Source organism: Mesitornis unicolor, unplaced genomic scaffold (genome assembly GCF_000695765.1).
Source record: "Mesitornis unicolor isolate BGI_N332 unplaced genomic scaffold, ASM69576v1 scaffold51317, whole genome shotgun sequence".
Lineage (NCBI taxonomy): Eukaryota > Metazoa > Chordata > Aves > Mesitornithiformes > Mesitornithidae > Mesitornis > Mesitornis unicolor.
Genome location: NW_010195489.1, coordinates 3,572 through 21,496, shown reverse-complemented (window position 1 = coordinate 21,496; position 17,925 = coordinate 3,572). Strand labels below are relative to the sequence as shown.

The following is a 17,925-nucleotide window of genomic DNA, read 5'->3' as shown; positions in this document are numbered from 1 at the left end:
AGAGCGTCTTTCTTTTAGGTCAATGCAACGTGCTGTTTTAAAATCAGCAGCCACCATGGAAATGCAGATGAGGTCTCAATGTTTTAACCTCAGACTCAAAAAAGGATGGTTCATAATGAGTAGCTAAAGTGGAATGATCAGATCGGTGCTTGCATTTAATTTTGGAGATATGATTTGCCTCTGGAGCCAAGTATATATTCGTAGCTGGCAATGAGTATGGCAGCTGTTTGACTATACAAAACAAGACTACAGAATCATTTTTAGGCTAGAAATTGAAGACTTGCCAATGAATATATTTCTATACCACAGAGACATGATTTTTAGACTAAAAAAAGTCAGGTACTTGTTATCTTCCATTTATAGATCCTATTTCAAATTTTATGTACAGGTCATAAAAGAGAATTGGGTCTGCAGTAGAATGAGAAGTAATTTTATTAGTTTCCTTAGATAATGAAACCCATCTGTTATGTACCAAAAATTAGATAACACTCATGTAAGAGCTTATTGGTCTCATCATCCTACCTGAACTCCGTGGTCTTGTGGTTCCATTGAGGGATGGCTGCTGCTATTGAAGGGTCAGCATTTGACTGTGTTTTAAATAAATAATTTAGGATTTTTTCATCTCAGTGTGTGCACTTCCATAAACTGTAAACACAAAGGTAACAGCTAGTTTTTCAACTTTACTTTTCTCCTTTTCCCATTTTTAGTAGCCAACTATGGACCATAATTTCCATATATATAATAACTATGAACCATATTTTCCATATATATACTCTTATGATACAGAAAACCAGCCTCATGTTAAGTGAGAAAAGAATTTCAGTCTTTGTTTTGTTATTTCAAAAACAAATCTAGAAACCCAATTCCAAGCAAAGTGGAATTTTCTATGGGTTTAAACAACAAAAATAGCCCAGCATCTGTTGTTTTTTCTGTACTGAGGGATGATTTATGTGTTGGCTACAAAATTCTATTTCAGAATTCTTATAAAATAGTACCAGCACCATAGCATTTAACTGTGCACATACTGTAATTTCTATTCAATTAATAATAGTTGAATTCAATATCTTCCAAAGTTTACAAACTATGGTTTTTTAATGCTGCCATGTGATGAATATGAAGCCAAATTCCCATTTCTGAAGAGGCCTCTTACATAATTCAGGGACTGTAAAAATACTTTTAATGTTTGTAGATGTAATTTCTGTCTGTTTTCAACCAGAACAGCATAAAAAGTAACTCCATGTAAATGAGAAACAGCCTGAGTTTTCCAAATAACAGTTTCAGAAATAAATGAAAACCATTTACTTTAAGGTTTTGTAAGGTAGTTTAGTTACACTAATAACAACAATTTGTCTGCTCTTGGATCATTTAATCTGAATTGATACTAAGTTTAAAGATTAAAAGTGAGGTACGATCCTCAGGATTTAAGAATTAGATCCCACAGAATAAGTGTTCTGACTCCCATCCAGAAAGACCAATGAGAGCGATTTGAACTTCAGGCGTGTTGGTAATCTCTGCATTTCAGTGGATCTTTTACATGCTTAAAATTAAGCAAGTTCTGTGTCAGGGTCAGCACACTTGGCAGCTTCTGGAAATGAGCTTTAGATATCTTTTATATCCTGACAAAAGTGCATGCCTCTTCAATTAAAAATATACCTTAGCTTTTAACAGTAAATGTCATTATTTAGTTGTATCGCTGTGTATTAGAGAGGTAGCTTAAATAATTGAAAGCTTTCACACTACTTCAACTGCTTGCTCTGTTAGAGCTGATGAGCCTGCTTGTAGACAGTGACTTCTGATGTGATCAGACAGCACTAATTACAGAGCTGCTGTTAAGCCAGTGTTTGTGATTTCCGTTATTTTTAGCTTTAAAATGCTCAGTTATCCTTCATAAGCCGTTTGGGTCAATAGCATAAGTTTTTCAGAGTCCTCTGTATGAAAAGCCCCTTTCTGCAATTGGACTGTGACCTTTCTTTGAGTTAGTGCATCAAATAACTCATTGATTATAACAGAACGAACCACAGCAGCTTCAGTGCTGGTTTTCTTCTTTCTGTAAGTAGAAGATAAGGTTGTGTACGTGTTACACCAACATCGTGTAATTATAGTGCAGTTTCACAGGAGGCTTTGGGAGATATCCAAGGGACCCATAGCATCAGGCTCAGCACAGACAAGCAAAGCAACCCTTCTCTGCTTTCATCTATGAGCTAAAAACCCATTTTTCAGTTGCCCTGACAGGAATCTTATCAACAGATCTGTTTCCTTCCTTACATTGTAACTTACATAATAATGATTCACACATAAAAAGACCAAATGTATGAAACAACTTCGTATGGATAATGCTCCATTTGCATTGCATCACTCATTGACTTGTGCTGGTACTGATGAGAGGGGAAACGCGTTCCATGGAAATGCCGTGCTGGTTGAAGGGAAAATGATTGAATTCAACTTTGTGCATATCAGCTTTTTCCCTCCTTCTAAATAGTAACTAAAAATGAAAAGTAAAAAATAGAGTTAGCTGGAGGCTTAAGGAGAGCTGTTTCATTGAGGAGCACTTTCAAAGGAGCCTTTGCAATAATAGAGCGATCTCTTGGCCAGAAGCATCCCGGTGATTTGAATTCCCTTAAGAACAGAGGGCTTATCTGTCCGTGTATGCACAAAAGGACTTAAATCACCAAGTAAATAGTGAATCAGAAGGCAGTTTAGTTAGCACTGCACACACACACACAGAGTCCAATTCTGCCTGCTGTGGAGGTATGCTGGTTTCTGAGTTGTCCTTGTGGAAGACTGGAGGAGGTGTAACTGCAGCAATTCTGAGTATCCCAAAGCAGAAGACTTAATTTAACTTAATGACCATCTACAAACCTCACTGTGAAGCAGCCACCAGAATATTTAGCAGTGCTGCCACGTCTTAAATAAAGCTTTTTATTTTTTTATTTTTTTTTACAAGCATGGACCTAAAAATCCTTTAACTTTTAAGCAGTTTAAATGTGTGGTTCCAAATTAAGAAAGCTTGAATCTAGATCCAAGCTAACAGGTTTGCCTGTTTTTCTGTAAGGAGTCACATATGTTTCCAAATCCAAATGTACATATTACACTGAATACAGAATTTTCTATTTCTGTATCAAGAATGTGCAACCCTGCAGGTAAGAGGAGTTGTATATTTTGTAAAGTCATTTCCTCATGACTTTACCGTCAATGAATATGTATCACCAGCCATGGTGTATTCCCCATATAGACATATATATTTATCTGAATGACAGGAAAGAATAAAACTGAGCTGTGCTGAAGCCTGAGGGCCTCAAGTGAATCATTCACTGAAATGAAGCATTTACTGTAGATGTGAGCTATTGAGCACAATGTTCTTTGCCACTATATTCAAGTTCTCAGAATTAACAGTGTTTCATTTCTTGTTTATAACAAAGCAGTTGGGAGTTGGACAAATGGAATAAACTTCTAAAGTTACCTCCAAACAGAAAGATCTCATGCAGCTGCTGCAGGGTTCTTCTGCAGTCGCTGTCTTTTCTGATGTCAGCACAGCTGCACTGTTGTACGTCCACTTCAGTACAGGGCACAGCAGAAACAGATGAACATTTCCTTCTTACTAACTTCAGTTGTGAGCTTACATCAGGGCTGGCTGGATTAGCATATTTTAGCACCTCAGAACTGCCCCGGTATTTCCAATTCTGAAGTATTTAGCTGGCTCTTCCAGAAAATACATTTTAATGGCAAATCCAAAAAGAGAAAAAAAAAGTCTTTAAAAAATAACTCTGTATAGTAGCAACTTGACATCAACAAATCTTTCCAAAGCCCCAGCTATATAAGCTGAAATCCAAAACCTAGCAACTACAGCTGATGGCGAAATGCCAGATCACATGTATTAAAACCATGAAGGATTGGTTCTGAAATTCAAGATCAAACAAAATGGTCTTCAGCTTAAAGGGGAAAAAAAGAATTGACTGCACTTCAAAAGCACGGTGGTGGAATATATTGCAGTAGGAGTCTGAAAAAACAAATCCATGCGTCAAAAGGAAGGAAGGAAGGGGTTTCTGGGCCATCTGAGCACCTTCCAGTAAGAGCATGGGATGCACGGCATAAGCTCAATGCACTTTCACCTCTGCAGAGCATATTCAGCTTGGGGATCTTTTTCCCTGCTAAAATGGCCTTAAAACCAGCAAGTAATTTTCGAGACAGAGCAGTGACAAGGTTAGCGAGATGTTCCCTGCAGGCTTCTGACAAAGGAGGTGCTGCCAGCTGCAGAATAGCATGGGATCTTCAAATCACGCCTGATACCATGGCAAAGCGAAAGGAAAGCATGCACAGTCAGGTTTGGAAGTTTTCTGTAAACAACGGGTGTCTTTTATTATTTAACTTTAAGTAAAAAATAACATTTCAGAATTAAATCTGTAAAGGCACTGCGACAGGCCAGTGCCATACTGTCAACACGTTGGTGTTTGCCTGCTGGAAAGGGTGTTTCAGTTCTGCATCTGATGCCCGTGACGTCTGCAGTCCATGAGGAAGGTTAAGTAAATAAATGGTAAATGCTAAATAATGGACTCTCTAACAGCGAGCGTGCTGAGCCGGGAGCCACCAGATGTGGCCTAAGTAGGAAACACTGGGAGAGTGCGATGTTTGAAACCATAGCCATCGCACTGTGGCTTTTATTTTATTTTATGGTAATTTTACGTTTTATTCTCTAATAAGCCCAGCTCATGGGTAATGATGTTTCTGCTCTGTTAGCAGAAGTGCTATTTTTAAATCACTCTGCACCTGGCAATAATGTATTGCAAATACAGAGTAGGTTTTGCTCCTCTTTAGCAAAAGGATTTGCCAGATGGGCTTTCCTAATAAATTGTGTCTGATAAAAGGACGAGAAGGTTATTTAAACAAAAAAGATTTTAGCTGTGCCATTACATTTAAAACAGATTGAGGATTTTGCCGGTAGATAAACTAAGGGGGAAGCAATGAATAGATGCAGTATTTTTTGGATGAGGGCTTCTCCAGAAAGGAAGGCATGGGTGGTGAAAAGCAAAAATCAAGCGTACACAAAATTAATGATCTAAATAATAACATGAAAATGGGGACAGAGCAAAGAGCAGCTTTGTCCAGTTTCCAGTCAGTGACAGAAGTTTCAAACTCACGTGTGCCGCAATTCCTGCCCAGAGCGTACGCGGCTTCGCTGCGGCCTGGTGCCTCTGGTACTGGTTTTGCAAATTGCCAAGCCCTTCCCAGGAACGGGACCGAACAGCCATGATCTGGTACAGGCTCAGTGCTTCTTCCTGGGACCTGCAGGGATGTGAGGATGGGGTCTGATTTGTTCTGTCTGACTGACCTAACCAGTGGGCTGTGGCATGGAAAGCAGCAGGAGAAGTAGTGCTGTGCACCAATATTATTTCTACTTGCATTTCGTAGACATTTAATCATCCTTGCTTCATTTTTTTTTTCAGAAGGGCCTTATATGCCTAATTGCAGAAAGAATTCCAGGCTGTGAAACTTAATCTGACAATCTGAAGCCATGAGTTAGGTGTATAAAATTATCCTGGACTGTGGCTTTCATGTCTAAGTTCTCATTGATTTCAGTGGGCTTTGGATCAGACATTGAAGAGTGAAATATTACCAGTGTGATATTGGCTGTGGTCAATGGCAGAGGACTAGGAAAGGTGTAAATATATGCAAAACATAGAGATAAATATAAAGATTCTTCTCCTAAACACTTCCTCTCATGAACCATAGCACAAGCAATTGCTGAGCCAGAATTTACACCTTTCTAAAATAGTCCAAGACTTTTTTAAACATCTAATTTTTTTAGCATCCACGTAAAAAGCCCAGTGATGTCAGCTTTGCTGATGGTAACGACTCACCTCTGTGAAACACTCATGCCCTGTGAATTGGTGGCCTAGAGATTAAACTCTCAAGTTCACTTTGCTTGATGTTGCTGTGTATCTTCCGTCCCACTGCTCTGCTGATACGCAGTCTTTGAGTTATAGCTCACCTGAGCAAGCACTCTGTAAAATCTTTACTATTTTGATCTTTCATGCAGCAGGCTGGAAATCTGTTCCTCTGAATTCTTTCTTCGTCCTGGCTCCCATTCATCACTCTACAGTTTTATCAGACCAATATGTTAGTATTTTCAGAAAGGCTGGAATTTCCATAAAAGCTATTAGATATAAGTTGTCCAAACTGTCCGTCATTGCCTGGCTCTTCGCTTGAAACTGCCCAGCCAATTTGTGAGTAAGCATCATGTCCTGCAAGAGAAATGGACATGATTAAGGGATGATTAAGCAGAAGTGCCATCTCTGAACACTGTTAAAGGAATTTGCAGCTAGGAGTGATGTCATGGGTGAATTGCGTTGCAGTAGATGGATTATTTGTGGGTCGACAAATTAAGAACAATTTCCACTATGAATCCCCTTGTCTGCTGGGTTCACTTCACCCAACCCAACCCAACCCAACCACTGTTTTCACAGCCTCCAGACGGTTCTTGAATGAGACACAAGTTTTATGCCTGACTGAGCAATCACGTGGGGTAGCTGTTCATTATTTAATTATTATTTATAAATTCTGAGTACTTGATACTGACTCAAATTCATTCCATTAAATCCCTTTGGACTGCATTGAAGTTATTCCATTATAGATAAGTGCGTATCTGAAATGCTTAATCAAGACAATGGCTCCATCACACTCACACCGTATGTCTATGTAAGAAAACTGTTTTCCTTTGATTTTCCTTTTTAGAAATACTTTTACACTGGAATATTTTTGCAGGAATGTTTGAAATCGTATTTCCTGTAATTACTTCTTTATTCATAGAACCAGCTACTAGAATTTTACATCTTTCTCAATATTATGTCTTAGTTCTTCCCTTTTTACTTTTTATTGTTGCTGTTATTATTATATTGATTGCTTCAGGTAATGATCAGTTATAAAACAGCTCCTTCAACCAGAAAATCTCTAGATCAATCTGAGGTCAAAGCTTTATTGGGTGAGAAGATTGGCAACAGCACGTGACTGAGTTGTGACATACAGCGGTGTGTTGCTCTGATCTATGACGATGTGGAATTGGTTTTTATGGGGATTTAACATTGAAACCTTATTATTAAAGTTTCGATTTAGAAAAGAATATGTCAGCAGTAAAAGCGATGACTTTCACAGAGGAGGAAGACTGTCACCTCGTTAGAGCTTTGTAAAGCAGCTTTTAATGACAGAGCTTCAGTTTATGGATAAAATCGGAAGCCAAGTCAGGAGATAACTAAACATGGGGAAAACAAAGAATGCTGAGTGATATATAAGCTCACTCTGAATAAAAGAAAATGAAGATCAGAGTAGTCTTATCAGTTTTTTGTCAGTTTTTCTCCTTATTGTCTTCCATGTGGCGCATTATTTAAGCCCATACGTAAATACACGTTGAACTGCTTTTATAACAAAGGATGGATTTAAAAGCTCTTTATTCCTGAAGACAGATTTTAAAAGCTCCACTATGAATCCACTGAAATTACACTGTTTTCAAGTTTTGAAAATCAATGCTTAACTGGAAGTTATTTCTGTTTACAAGCTATAATTAGTAGGATTGGACATAAAGTGAAATGGAATTATACCAATACAGAAAATAACACTTTGATACATGAAACTGCATCTTGTACAGATAAAAGTAAACTTGAAAGATGAACCAATCTCTTTACTGGTATTTTTTAGTCCTCCTGTTGTAATTTCAACATAAATTTATTTGGTTTTCCAGTTCATAAAAGAGAGATAGAGTTGAAATTAGTCCGTGTTTTGTCCATAACTCGGCTGTTACCAGAGAAGGCCAAACTGGAGGATTTTCATAGCTGCCCACATGGCTATAAAAGTTCACTTAGAATTGAAAATGGCATTGTCAGGGTCACACCAGTGTCGCTGTGTCAAAGCTCAAATTGGACAGGATTTTATGAAGATAGGCATGGGCAGAAGGTACTGGTTAGTGACACTCAGGGAGCAGTGGAAAAGCACGCTCTGGACAAGCAACGTTTTTATTTTTTCCCAAGGCCATAAATAACACTTGGAGTGCATTGTATTATAATGACTTGCAATAACATATTTTCCTGTAGCAGAAAATGTCCTAGATGATATGATTGTCAAAGCATCTCCCAGAATATGCTGCCATCGACTCACTGGCTGTTGGATACAAGACAGGATTGGATTTTAGTGTATCTTGGTGCTTATTTCAGTCAATTCCATATTACTTTTTCATTATGTTTATTAGCATGTTTTCATATTTTATGTTTTATCAAAACATTTACTTTAGCAAACTGATAAACAGGACTTCCTCTCCTGCATTTCCCAATATTTTTCCTTTGTTTTGCAGGATCCTAAATATTTCAAGTCACAGAAGACGGGGAGAGGCCAACTAAAAGAAGGCTGGAGAGAGACCCATCAGCCAATTATGTGCTCCTACAAACTCGTGACGGTGAAATTTGAAGTCTGGGGACTTCAAACCAGAGTAGAGCAGTTTGTACACAAGGTCAGTGAAACAGGAGCTGTTTCTTACCCTTCCCATCAGCAGAATTGAGCACTACCCTGCACAGGAAGGTAACCGTGGCTGTGTAGAAGCGAGGGAGCTCAGCCGAATCTGGTTTGCAGACCCCTCTCAAGGTCTGAAAGATCTGAAGCAGAGCCAAGAAGTTCATCTCTGGGCTTAAACTTGACAGAGCCCAGAGCTGCTCAGGTCTAAGGTTGAGAAAAGCTGTCAGTAACATTTTCAATGCTGTGATAAATATATGAGCTGAAGTATTTATAAGTATACGTGACGATCGTACATGTAGCGATGATGTGCAGAATTTCTTAAAAACAGGTAACGGGAATGATTACCAATCAGTCTGCTAAAAAGTTAATAATATAACTGGCATAACAGCCAAATTATAATATTTTTCGGAGTGTTGACCTTCCACTTGTTTAAAAAGCCAGCAAGGAAAAAGCAGCGATCCAGTCTAATTGCCCAAAGATTGATGAATTCTGCACACATCCCCAGATGGCATCCCTTGCCAGTCAAAGCCATGCTGATGCGATCCAGCATTGGCAACAGATCCACCTCGACTGGGAGGTTGGACTCCAAGACCTTCAGAGTCAGTAGGGCTGGTTTTCGAGGGCGTAGAGACAAAACTGATGGAATATTTTTCACTTTTAAGTCTTGTGGAAAGCCAACAATTTTACTTTTCTCAAATGTTTTGCTGCTGCAGAGGTATTTAACCTTTTCCTTGCTTCGCAGGTGGTCAGAGATATACTGTTGATCGGGCACCGGCAGGCTTTTGCCTGGGTTGATGAGTGGTACGGTAAGTATTCTCCAAATTTCACCTATTTAAAGGGGCTGCTGCAAAGCTTATGACAATGAACAACAGATTTCCACTTGCTTTCATGGACCACCAGGTCCTGGTGTAAGTTGGTCAGGAGAGAGAGGGAACCATGTGCAGTTCCTCTGAACTGTGCTCAGTCTCGTCCCCCTGCATTGCAGGCAGATAGGAGCTGCCCCTGCCAAGAGCCGTCTCTGTGGAGAGCCGCATGCAGGTTTGAATAAAGCTTCTTATTAAGACTGCATTAACACGCAGTCATTTCCATACTGCAAACTCCTTGGGCCTCTGATCCAACACAGTTTCAGCTTTTTAGGGAAGTTTTAAACTGCTCATATGGACTGCAGTAAAGAAAAGATGGAGCTTTAACATCCTTTCTGAAAAATGGATATAAATGTAAAGCCTGCTGGGTCTGATTCAACAGCAGCTGCATGCAAAAACTGTTCTGAATCCGTGAACCAGCTGTAGGAATGGGCACTTCCAATAGCACCAAGCAATCTGAATATCAAAACAGCCAATTACATTTTATAAAATAAGCTCACAGGGTTTGTGCTTTTTAGATGTATTTTCAGTGAGATGTATCCATAATCACAGATACTTGTAGAGCAGTTTCTGAGACATTCCGGTAACATATAATAGGAATTTGGGAATATATTTTGAGTGTTTATTAAGACTCTCCTTAAGCTTCAGGAAGCACCATTTGAGGCACTTCATGGCTCAGAATGACACCTGTCCTTCCTCAAAACTCAGAGACATTCTGCACTGCTTAAAAATAGTCAAATAGGTGCAAACACCCATCTCCAGTGGCTTCATAAACCTGAGTAATCTACACTGGAATCTAACAACAAACTCATTGCGTTGTCTTTTGGAAAATATAGAAAAAAATTATCTTGAAATCACAATGTTCTTGTAAATTTAATACTGCATGAAAACCTTGTGCTGTAGTGATCATGAAAATACTGACATCTACTAAAAATACCTTCTATTTTGGGATAGCCAGAAAGTAGTAAGATTGCTTTGTATCCAGTGAGAAAGAGTTCTTAAGATATATTAAATTTTTATATATATAGTTGGGTTTTTTCATTTTTTTACCTGAAATACAATGATCCATTCTCTCCCCTGTACAAAGTCAGGGAATGTCTGCAAATAAAGAAGCCTGACTTCATGTAAAAATTGAGCTCGCAAATTTGCCCCAAGTCTGCACAAAATACCTCTTAAAGTGAGACATAAATGTTACTGGGAAGCAAAAAGCCATCTGCACTTTAGTGGAGTTATTGATAATGGTAACAAACGAGTAATCATGAAGTAAAACACATGGAAAAGGTTTAGCCCAGAACCATTTCACCACAGATTTTCCCACCTTAACTTTGAATGTACCCTGTCAAAAATGAATGTCTTTCCACAAATGAAATACCGTGATACACGATTATCTTGTGGATTTTTGCTGTCACACGGAGTCTTTTTACTAAATAATATCATGTCCTTTTAGAACTTAATTGTCAGGCTAAGTACGAAACCTAAAAAATTGGGGCTTACTAAAATAGATGTGAATAAAGGCTAAGTATATTGCAAGGGTTATTTTTTGAAAAAGTGCAGAAAGTTAGTTTAGGTAACTCTGTGCTAAACCGAATCAAATAATCCGTGTAATAAAATCAATTATTAAACAATGTGTTATGTTATGGATATTACTGACTGATTACTGTTACTGATACTGTAAGTATGAGTGTGTCTTGTCAGTAAGTGTACTAAACTGTATTTAGCTTTATTATTAAGGTAATCTATTTTCACCCTGTTATTTACTAATAAAGAGCATGTTCTCTGCTTGGCAAAATGCATCCCTAGCATGTTACTGACATGGCTTCTGAGCTTGTTTTTCATTCCAGATAACAGAAAAAGACTAAAAGAGTCTGAGATAGTGATATTCCATGTTTCCTTTTGATCAAAATGTTAAAGTGCATTTCATTTTCACTGATGAAGTATTACATTGTGGCACTGATTTAACAGCCAAAGTTATATCTTCCCTTAAAAGCTGTCTCGTAAAATGCAGCAAGAGCCTCGTATCACAAGGGGTGGTGTGATACAAGAATTCACAAATCCAAGTGGCACATAGGAAACCTAAGAAAAATGACAGCCTCAGGAACGACAGCACAGTGTACACAAGTGGTACTCAAGTATGCTGTGCTAATAAAACACTATTTGAGTTTTGTGAGTAAAACATGGCTATTTTCATGTGGCTCTGAAGTTACCGAACCGTTGTTAAAGCCAGAATTCTGCCTGCCTTCATGTTTACTTACACCTTACTCTCAAGTAGATTTCTTGAAGGCATGGGAATACTCCGAAGAGTAAGGTCATGAGTCAATGACTTGAATTCTGTGTGTTTTTACTGGAAGTGTGGGTTATGACAAATCTTTTTAAAACCTGTAATAATTGCTCTGAGTTCCATAGCGAGCACCTAACAGAGTATGCACTAGTCTGACAACATCAGGCATGTCCAGACACTGACAAATGATCCCACGGTAGAACTGGCCTGATTTGTAGAATATTTCTATTTCTTGCCTTTCATTAAATCACTCGAGGCTACAAAACTGTGAACGTATTCGCTATTCAGTTACTGGTATAATTGAGTGTTAGTTTCTGGAATCTAAGCTGATGTGTGCTCTAACAGTAAGAATGTTTGCTGGTTATGAGATGTACTATGCAAAGATAACTTAAAATCTTTTTGAAAGTTCCTGGCGTGGTAAGTAAATCTTTATAATATTTCTGTATCTATCCTTTATTCCAAGGGATCTTCTAAAATCTTTTTAGAAGATCTTGGCCTTCGCCAAGGCCTGCACTTCAGTACTTTGTGCCTACCTAATGTTACACAGATACTCCTGAACAATTTCCACTCCTTCCTGTTCTCTGACTCCCTTTGACTTAACCTTCTCACACCTTCCTTGGCTGATCTAACTACCTTTATGAGTTAGTTTTCATAAAGCTAGTTGCTCCATGCTTTTATTTTTAAATTCTTTTTTGGCTTCTGCTGAAAGACGATGTGTTCCTAGAACGTTCTCCTTAGAAAAAGAAAGTTTGCACTGAATCAATGGAAAATGCCAACAATTTTGAACTTTTTACAGATATGACTATGGATGATGTTCGAGAATACGAGAAAAATATGCATGAAAAAACCAACATTAAAGTTTGCAACCAACATTCATCTACTGTGGATGAAATAGAGAGCCATGCCAAAGCAAGAGTATGTCACTTTTTAAAACATATTGCCCGCCCTCACCTATTACACCTGCGCAGATCAGGGAAGAGCAACCAACTGATCTTGCTGACCACTCAGTGGAGTTTTGGGGAGGTTTTGCTTCAGTAGGAACAGAATCTTTCTCCATGAAGTGCAATCCTGCCTTTTGTTTGCGCTGCAGACTGCCACTGATGTAAGAAAGGGTGGGGTTGGGCTCGTCTACAACTCCCTGTCTTCCAGGAAAACACAAGTCTCAACTTTCCTTTGGATGCTCGAAGAGGAAGTTAAATACCAGTTTTACCTTGTGTTATTTGAATAGTTAAAAAACGCAAGAGTTCAGAGTGCTTCAGTCAAAAAGCCAGGAACACGGGGAGTGGAAAATTTCTATGAGACTGATAAAATTGTTTGCTTCACCAGGAAAAAGGAAAAGCTAATGAATTATTCACTGTTTTCAAACTAATTTTAATGTTGTCATTGATTACGTACCAACAAGGTGAGAAGTATTTTCGGAGAAAAGTTTGTGGAGAAGGACAGGTTTCTGTGTAGGTTCTTTGATTCAGATTCTGAAAACTTCATGCTGTATTTAAGTTCCTAATATGAGCCCCTGAAGCAGAGTCCTAAAATTAGAAATTATTACTATCTGCACATAGAAATGATGCAGTGATACTTGCTTTTGAAATGTTATTCCTTTATTTCTACCAAGTGTGCTGTAGTGATGGTTTTACTCATGTAAAGTGTGTGGGGCGAGGCCTGAAGGGTGAAGTCTTGAGGTCTTCGTGTTGTTCTTACTTAGTAAAAATTATCACCAGCCTGCGAAGATGCCATCTGAGTACTAACCAGAAGGGTGATACTTGTGCTTGTAGTGCTGCAGCTCTGTTCACATCAAGGTTACTCCTTAGCTGAGCAGTAAATTGAGAATGAGTTCTGATTTCAGCTCTACACTTCAGGGTTTGGCTTTGAATGAAGTCAGCCATCCTTAGTTCCCACGTGGCAAAATTGCCACTGAGGTCAGAACAGAATTTGTCATTAATGGAAAAAGAAAAGAGTGTGAGCCTTTGTAGCTCAGGATAAGGACTTGTTTTACTTGAGTGTGTGTCTGAACAGAAGTGAATTAAAAGCAAGCGTGAGCTAAAAAGCCAAAGTCAACTGAAGAGACAGTAAGTATTTCATGTCTGAATTTGAAATGAACAGTCTTGAAGGACACCACATAGTAAGACTTTAATCAGCCTGCACTTAAATGGCCAGTAAACTGAGAAATCCTCCTGTCCTCCTTCACTTTCATTTATCCAGGACAACTTTTGTTTCATGTGGTATAGAAGTCCTCAGTCAAAAATAGCCGATGTGAATGCACGGGCTCCCTTTGATGTCAAGGTGCTTTTAAGTTCAGAAACGCCACACACGCCGTTACAGGGCGAAACAAAATGTAAATCAGCAAAGCAGGTTCAAATCCATCACCAGCGCAAGTAGGTGCAGTTCCTCTGAGACCATCTGTTTATTTCCACCACTTATCTCAGATTGGAAAATAGCTCAGTCCTCACTCCTAATAACTGGCAGCCGAGGCTGAAAACTCCCTGCAATGTCATCTGCGGGGAAGAGAGAAGGCAGCTGGCAACATTGCGTGCTTTTGTTTATTTAATATGATTTTGGAATACAACATAAAGTTTCTTCTGGGTAATATCTGCAGCCAAGATGCATGCAGCTGGGCAGTAGTAAAAAGTACTGATGTTCTGAAAGCGTAGGATTTTATCATACATATGGTAAGCACCGTTGCCAGTCTCGTGTCTCAGAGACCCAAATGTTCCAGAATTTTAAACTGATTAAAATGCTAGTGCTTTCATTTCTGGGGTTTTTTTGAGCTGTCAGAGCTCAAAGAATCTACAAAATGTTTTAATGAAATACTTCAAATATACAAATTTAACATGAAGTTCAGTGAAAACTCATTTCAGTTGGCTCAGTGGACATCTTGCAGGCAATGCAGACACGAAGCAGCAGGTTTTGGAAGAGCCTTGCAGATTTTTCGCTCGACTTACCCGTTTGTAGCAGATGTCATTCGTTTGGGATTTTATCAACCAAGTTTTGCAGGGCTCAGCTCCGAGCGCGTCTACGCTGGGATCGCTCTGCCCTCTTGTGGGTTCTGCAGCACTGCGACACATTTGTCCCCTGCGTGAGGAGACTCACGGCTTTTCAAGCTTCGTGGACCCCATTTTCCATTGCAAAGTGGCTTTAAGTTGCGCTCGTCCCATTTCGCCTCTGTTTTGCAGGAAATTAAGCGGCGGAATTGTCAGTTGGCCATAAGTACGGGTTGTAGGTGGAAAAGTTGGAAAGCCTGTAGCGGCTTTGTCAAGTGAGAGGGAATTTTTTAGGCTTTATCAGTAGAAAAGCGAAGCAGCCCCGGTTATGTGCGTGTAGCTGTGACGGGGAGTCGGTAGAAGCTGTGCGTGAGGGGAGAGAGGTTTTCATCCCTTGATAATTGCAGTAAATGAACAAACCAGTGGCAACCCATTACCCGTTCATGCTCATAATCTAGATGCAAAAAAAAACCCCAACCTATCAGTTTTATTTTGTTTGAAGGTCTGAAAAACTCAACTTTCTGACTGTGTATCTAAATGTGTTCTTTAATTGCCTGGGAATGATTTTTCCAGTAATTACAGAGGTAGCACTTTTTATTCAGTTCAGACCCAGTTAAAATTAAAGTTTTGGACTAGATGATCTTTTGAGGTCCCTTCCAATCCCTAACGTTCTGTAAGAGAAGAACCATTAGTATGTGATTAATGTACTCAACTTCATTTCCTTTACATTGGCTGTATTGTACTCCAACCAGTGCATTACAATAGGAGGGCATTCATGTGGAGAATCACTTAATGACACGCATGATAAGTGATCATTCCCTGATTTAGAAATTGGATGGAAGTAGTTTAACTGAGATAATGAAATGATCTTTTTAAATTATTCTGACGTGCCTTTATCTTTCTTTCCTTCTTGAAGACATGACAATGGATGAAGTCCGAGAGTTTGAACGAGCAACTCAGGAAGCTACCAACAAGAAGATCGGGGTTTTCCCACCTGCAATATCTATCTCTAACATTTCCATGCCTTCTTCAACCCGCAGTGCTCCATCCAGTGCTCCCTCAACTCCTCTCTCCACAGATGCTCCTGAATTCCTAACAGTTCCCAAAGACCGGCCTCGGAAAAAGTCTGCTCCAGAAACTCTCACTCTTCCAGATCCAGCGAAAAAACCCCTTTAAATTAACCCAGCATGTTTCCTCCTGATAAGCCATGTCTACCGCAGCAAGAGTGATGTAACTCAGTTTCTACAAAGGTCATGGTGGTTTGTTGGTTGTTTCTTTTGCTTAAAATAATCTTACTGGTGTGGAAAGATTACTTTTTTCCTCAGACTTGTTCTTAAAACCTTCAGAGAAGTGCATGCAAGAGAAGGTAGTTTATATATTCCTCAAGTAGTGTTTCAAGCCATATGGTGCATCTTACTGACATAGAATGACAGAGTCTGAGGGGAACCCTGTAAAAGAAAATAAATCCTTCTGTAGCAGTATTCTACCTACAAATCCTCATCTAGGTCATAGCATTTATAATTAGGAGTAGGTGTTTAGTAAAGCTGCCAAGGACTTCTGAGGCAAATTAGTGCCAACTAGAATTCAGGGTTAACAGGAAATAAACCCACCCATTGTCTTCTTTTATAGCCAATTTTAAAATCTTTCCTACTCTCAGGCTTCTCCCGTGTATTCACAAGCCTTTGACGGTAACTCGTTGTACTTGAACACCAACAGCAATCACTCAGATTCACATTTTGCTTCATATGACTCAGGATTTGGGGCCTAGATAACAAACTCAAAATTTTTCAAACCTAAAATACCGCTGTATTGAAGCTCCAGTTGTAATTAGTTCTACTGACTTTGAGGCCATTGAACTATTTCTATCTTGCACAGAATTTGTAAAAGGAACCACCTATTTCTTGTAGATAATGTATTTTAATAACTCCCCCCTGTCCTTTTGTGATCTCCTAAGTCCGTATTGGTGTTCATCAATGGCGTTCCATGTGTGAGATTGAAAAAAAGCAGCTAAATTGAGCCAGTTGAGAAGCAAAACCAATGAATTCTGTCTTTTCCTCACTCGAAGAAGAGTGGTAGTTACGCTGTTAAGACCTTGAATGTAAAGGAAAGATGAGACTCCTTTTTCTTTCCTGCCTCGCATCTTTCCTAAACAGCACAATCTCTGCTAACAGGAAGCTGGCTCCAGGCTTTACCATGGTCTAGGGAAGCAGTGAACAAAATCAAGCGTTGTAAAAAGCAAATGAATCACGGGGCCGCTGAGTCCCGTGTTGGGTGACGTTAAGGAAACAGAAGAGCTCTTCCTGGTCTGCGTGTGAAATCACTCTTCAATCTCAGGAATTTAAATGTAGAAGAGGATGTTTCCCGCTAGGGAAGTGTGGGTTGTGGAAGGAGGAGAAAAATAGATGGCAGAAGTGGTCTCTTCCTTCCTTCCTTTTCAAAATGTAAGCTCAGTGAGAAGCTTTCCCCGCTGAGCCCCATTTGGGGTACTTTGTTCTCTTTCATACCAGTTGCTCTTTAATGACTGCTGTCAGTGTCTGTCTCTGTGGGCAGCTGTAGTAGACGTTAAACAAGCGCTGCTCAATTCCCAGTGAATGACAGCTGTTACCTGAATCGTACAATCAGTGTGGGTGATATTCGGTACCACTGGTGACATGGTACACGGATTTTTTAAAAAAGAGAGTCCTCCAGAGCTGAACTATCACTGACTATTGAACAATCATTTTGGGGGTGGCCTGTTACCTGGAAGGGACGTTTGTGCCATCTTCTCAGCACAGTGCTGTGACTGGACTGGCTGAAATGCACTGAACTTCTCAATGGCTGTAGATCCAGTAGAAGTTATGTTGAATGTGTGATATTTATAGTGTAGTTTTAGTAGCAGGACAGGTAATTTCATTGCCAACCTGCACTGAAAACAAGTGTATATTTGTTTGATAGTTAAAACCCTGTAGCTAGCGAAATCTGGGAGCTCTTGGTAGGTGAGCTGTGGTCTGACTCCTGCATTCTCCCACTTCCTCTCCATGTTTTCCTTTGCTTTTCTTCTCAGAGCTCGTGATTCTGCGTGATTAGTAAACTAACGGGTGATGACTTTTTGGTGAAAGAGAAGCCGCTGCAGTGATGCAAACACAACTTTCCTACATCAGTTTAGGATTCCAGCTTAAAAACTGTGCAGAAGTATTTGTTATTATAACTGGTCTAATCTTTCTATTATTATTATTTATGTAATAGTAAGATTGGAACATTGGCAGAGAAGGGAAACCTTTGAAAACATAAAAGATTGTTTGGTTGTTTTTTCATTTCCTGATTTGACCTGCAT

At 39.3% G+C, this 17,925-nt stretch overlaps 1 protein-coding gene across 1 annotated transcript in view; it reads left to right on the top strand.

Annotated features, from left to right (window-relative positions):
* The window catches only part of LOC104543491 (cytoplasmic phosphatidylinositol transfer protein 1), a gene marked incomplete at its 5' end in the record, with an annotated part of 26,858 nt that extends 11,070 nt beyond the window's left edge, over positions 1 to 15,788 (top strand). The window contains 3 exons of the mRNA XM_010188116.1: positions 8,336 to 8,491; positions 9,236 to 9,299; positions 15,529 to 15,788. Coding sequence (XP_010186418.1) covers positions 8,336 to 8,491; positions 9,236 to 9,299; positions 15,529 to 15,788 — 480 coding nt within the window. The remainder of the gene's footprint in view (positions 1 to 8,335; positions 8,492 to 9,235; positions 9,300 to 15,528) is intronic.
* Positions 15,789 to 17,925: the final 2,137 nt, after the last annotated feature.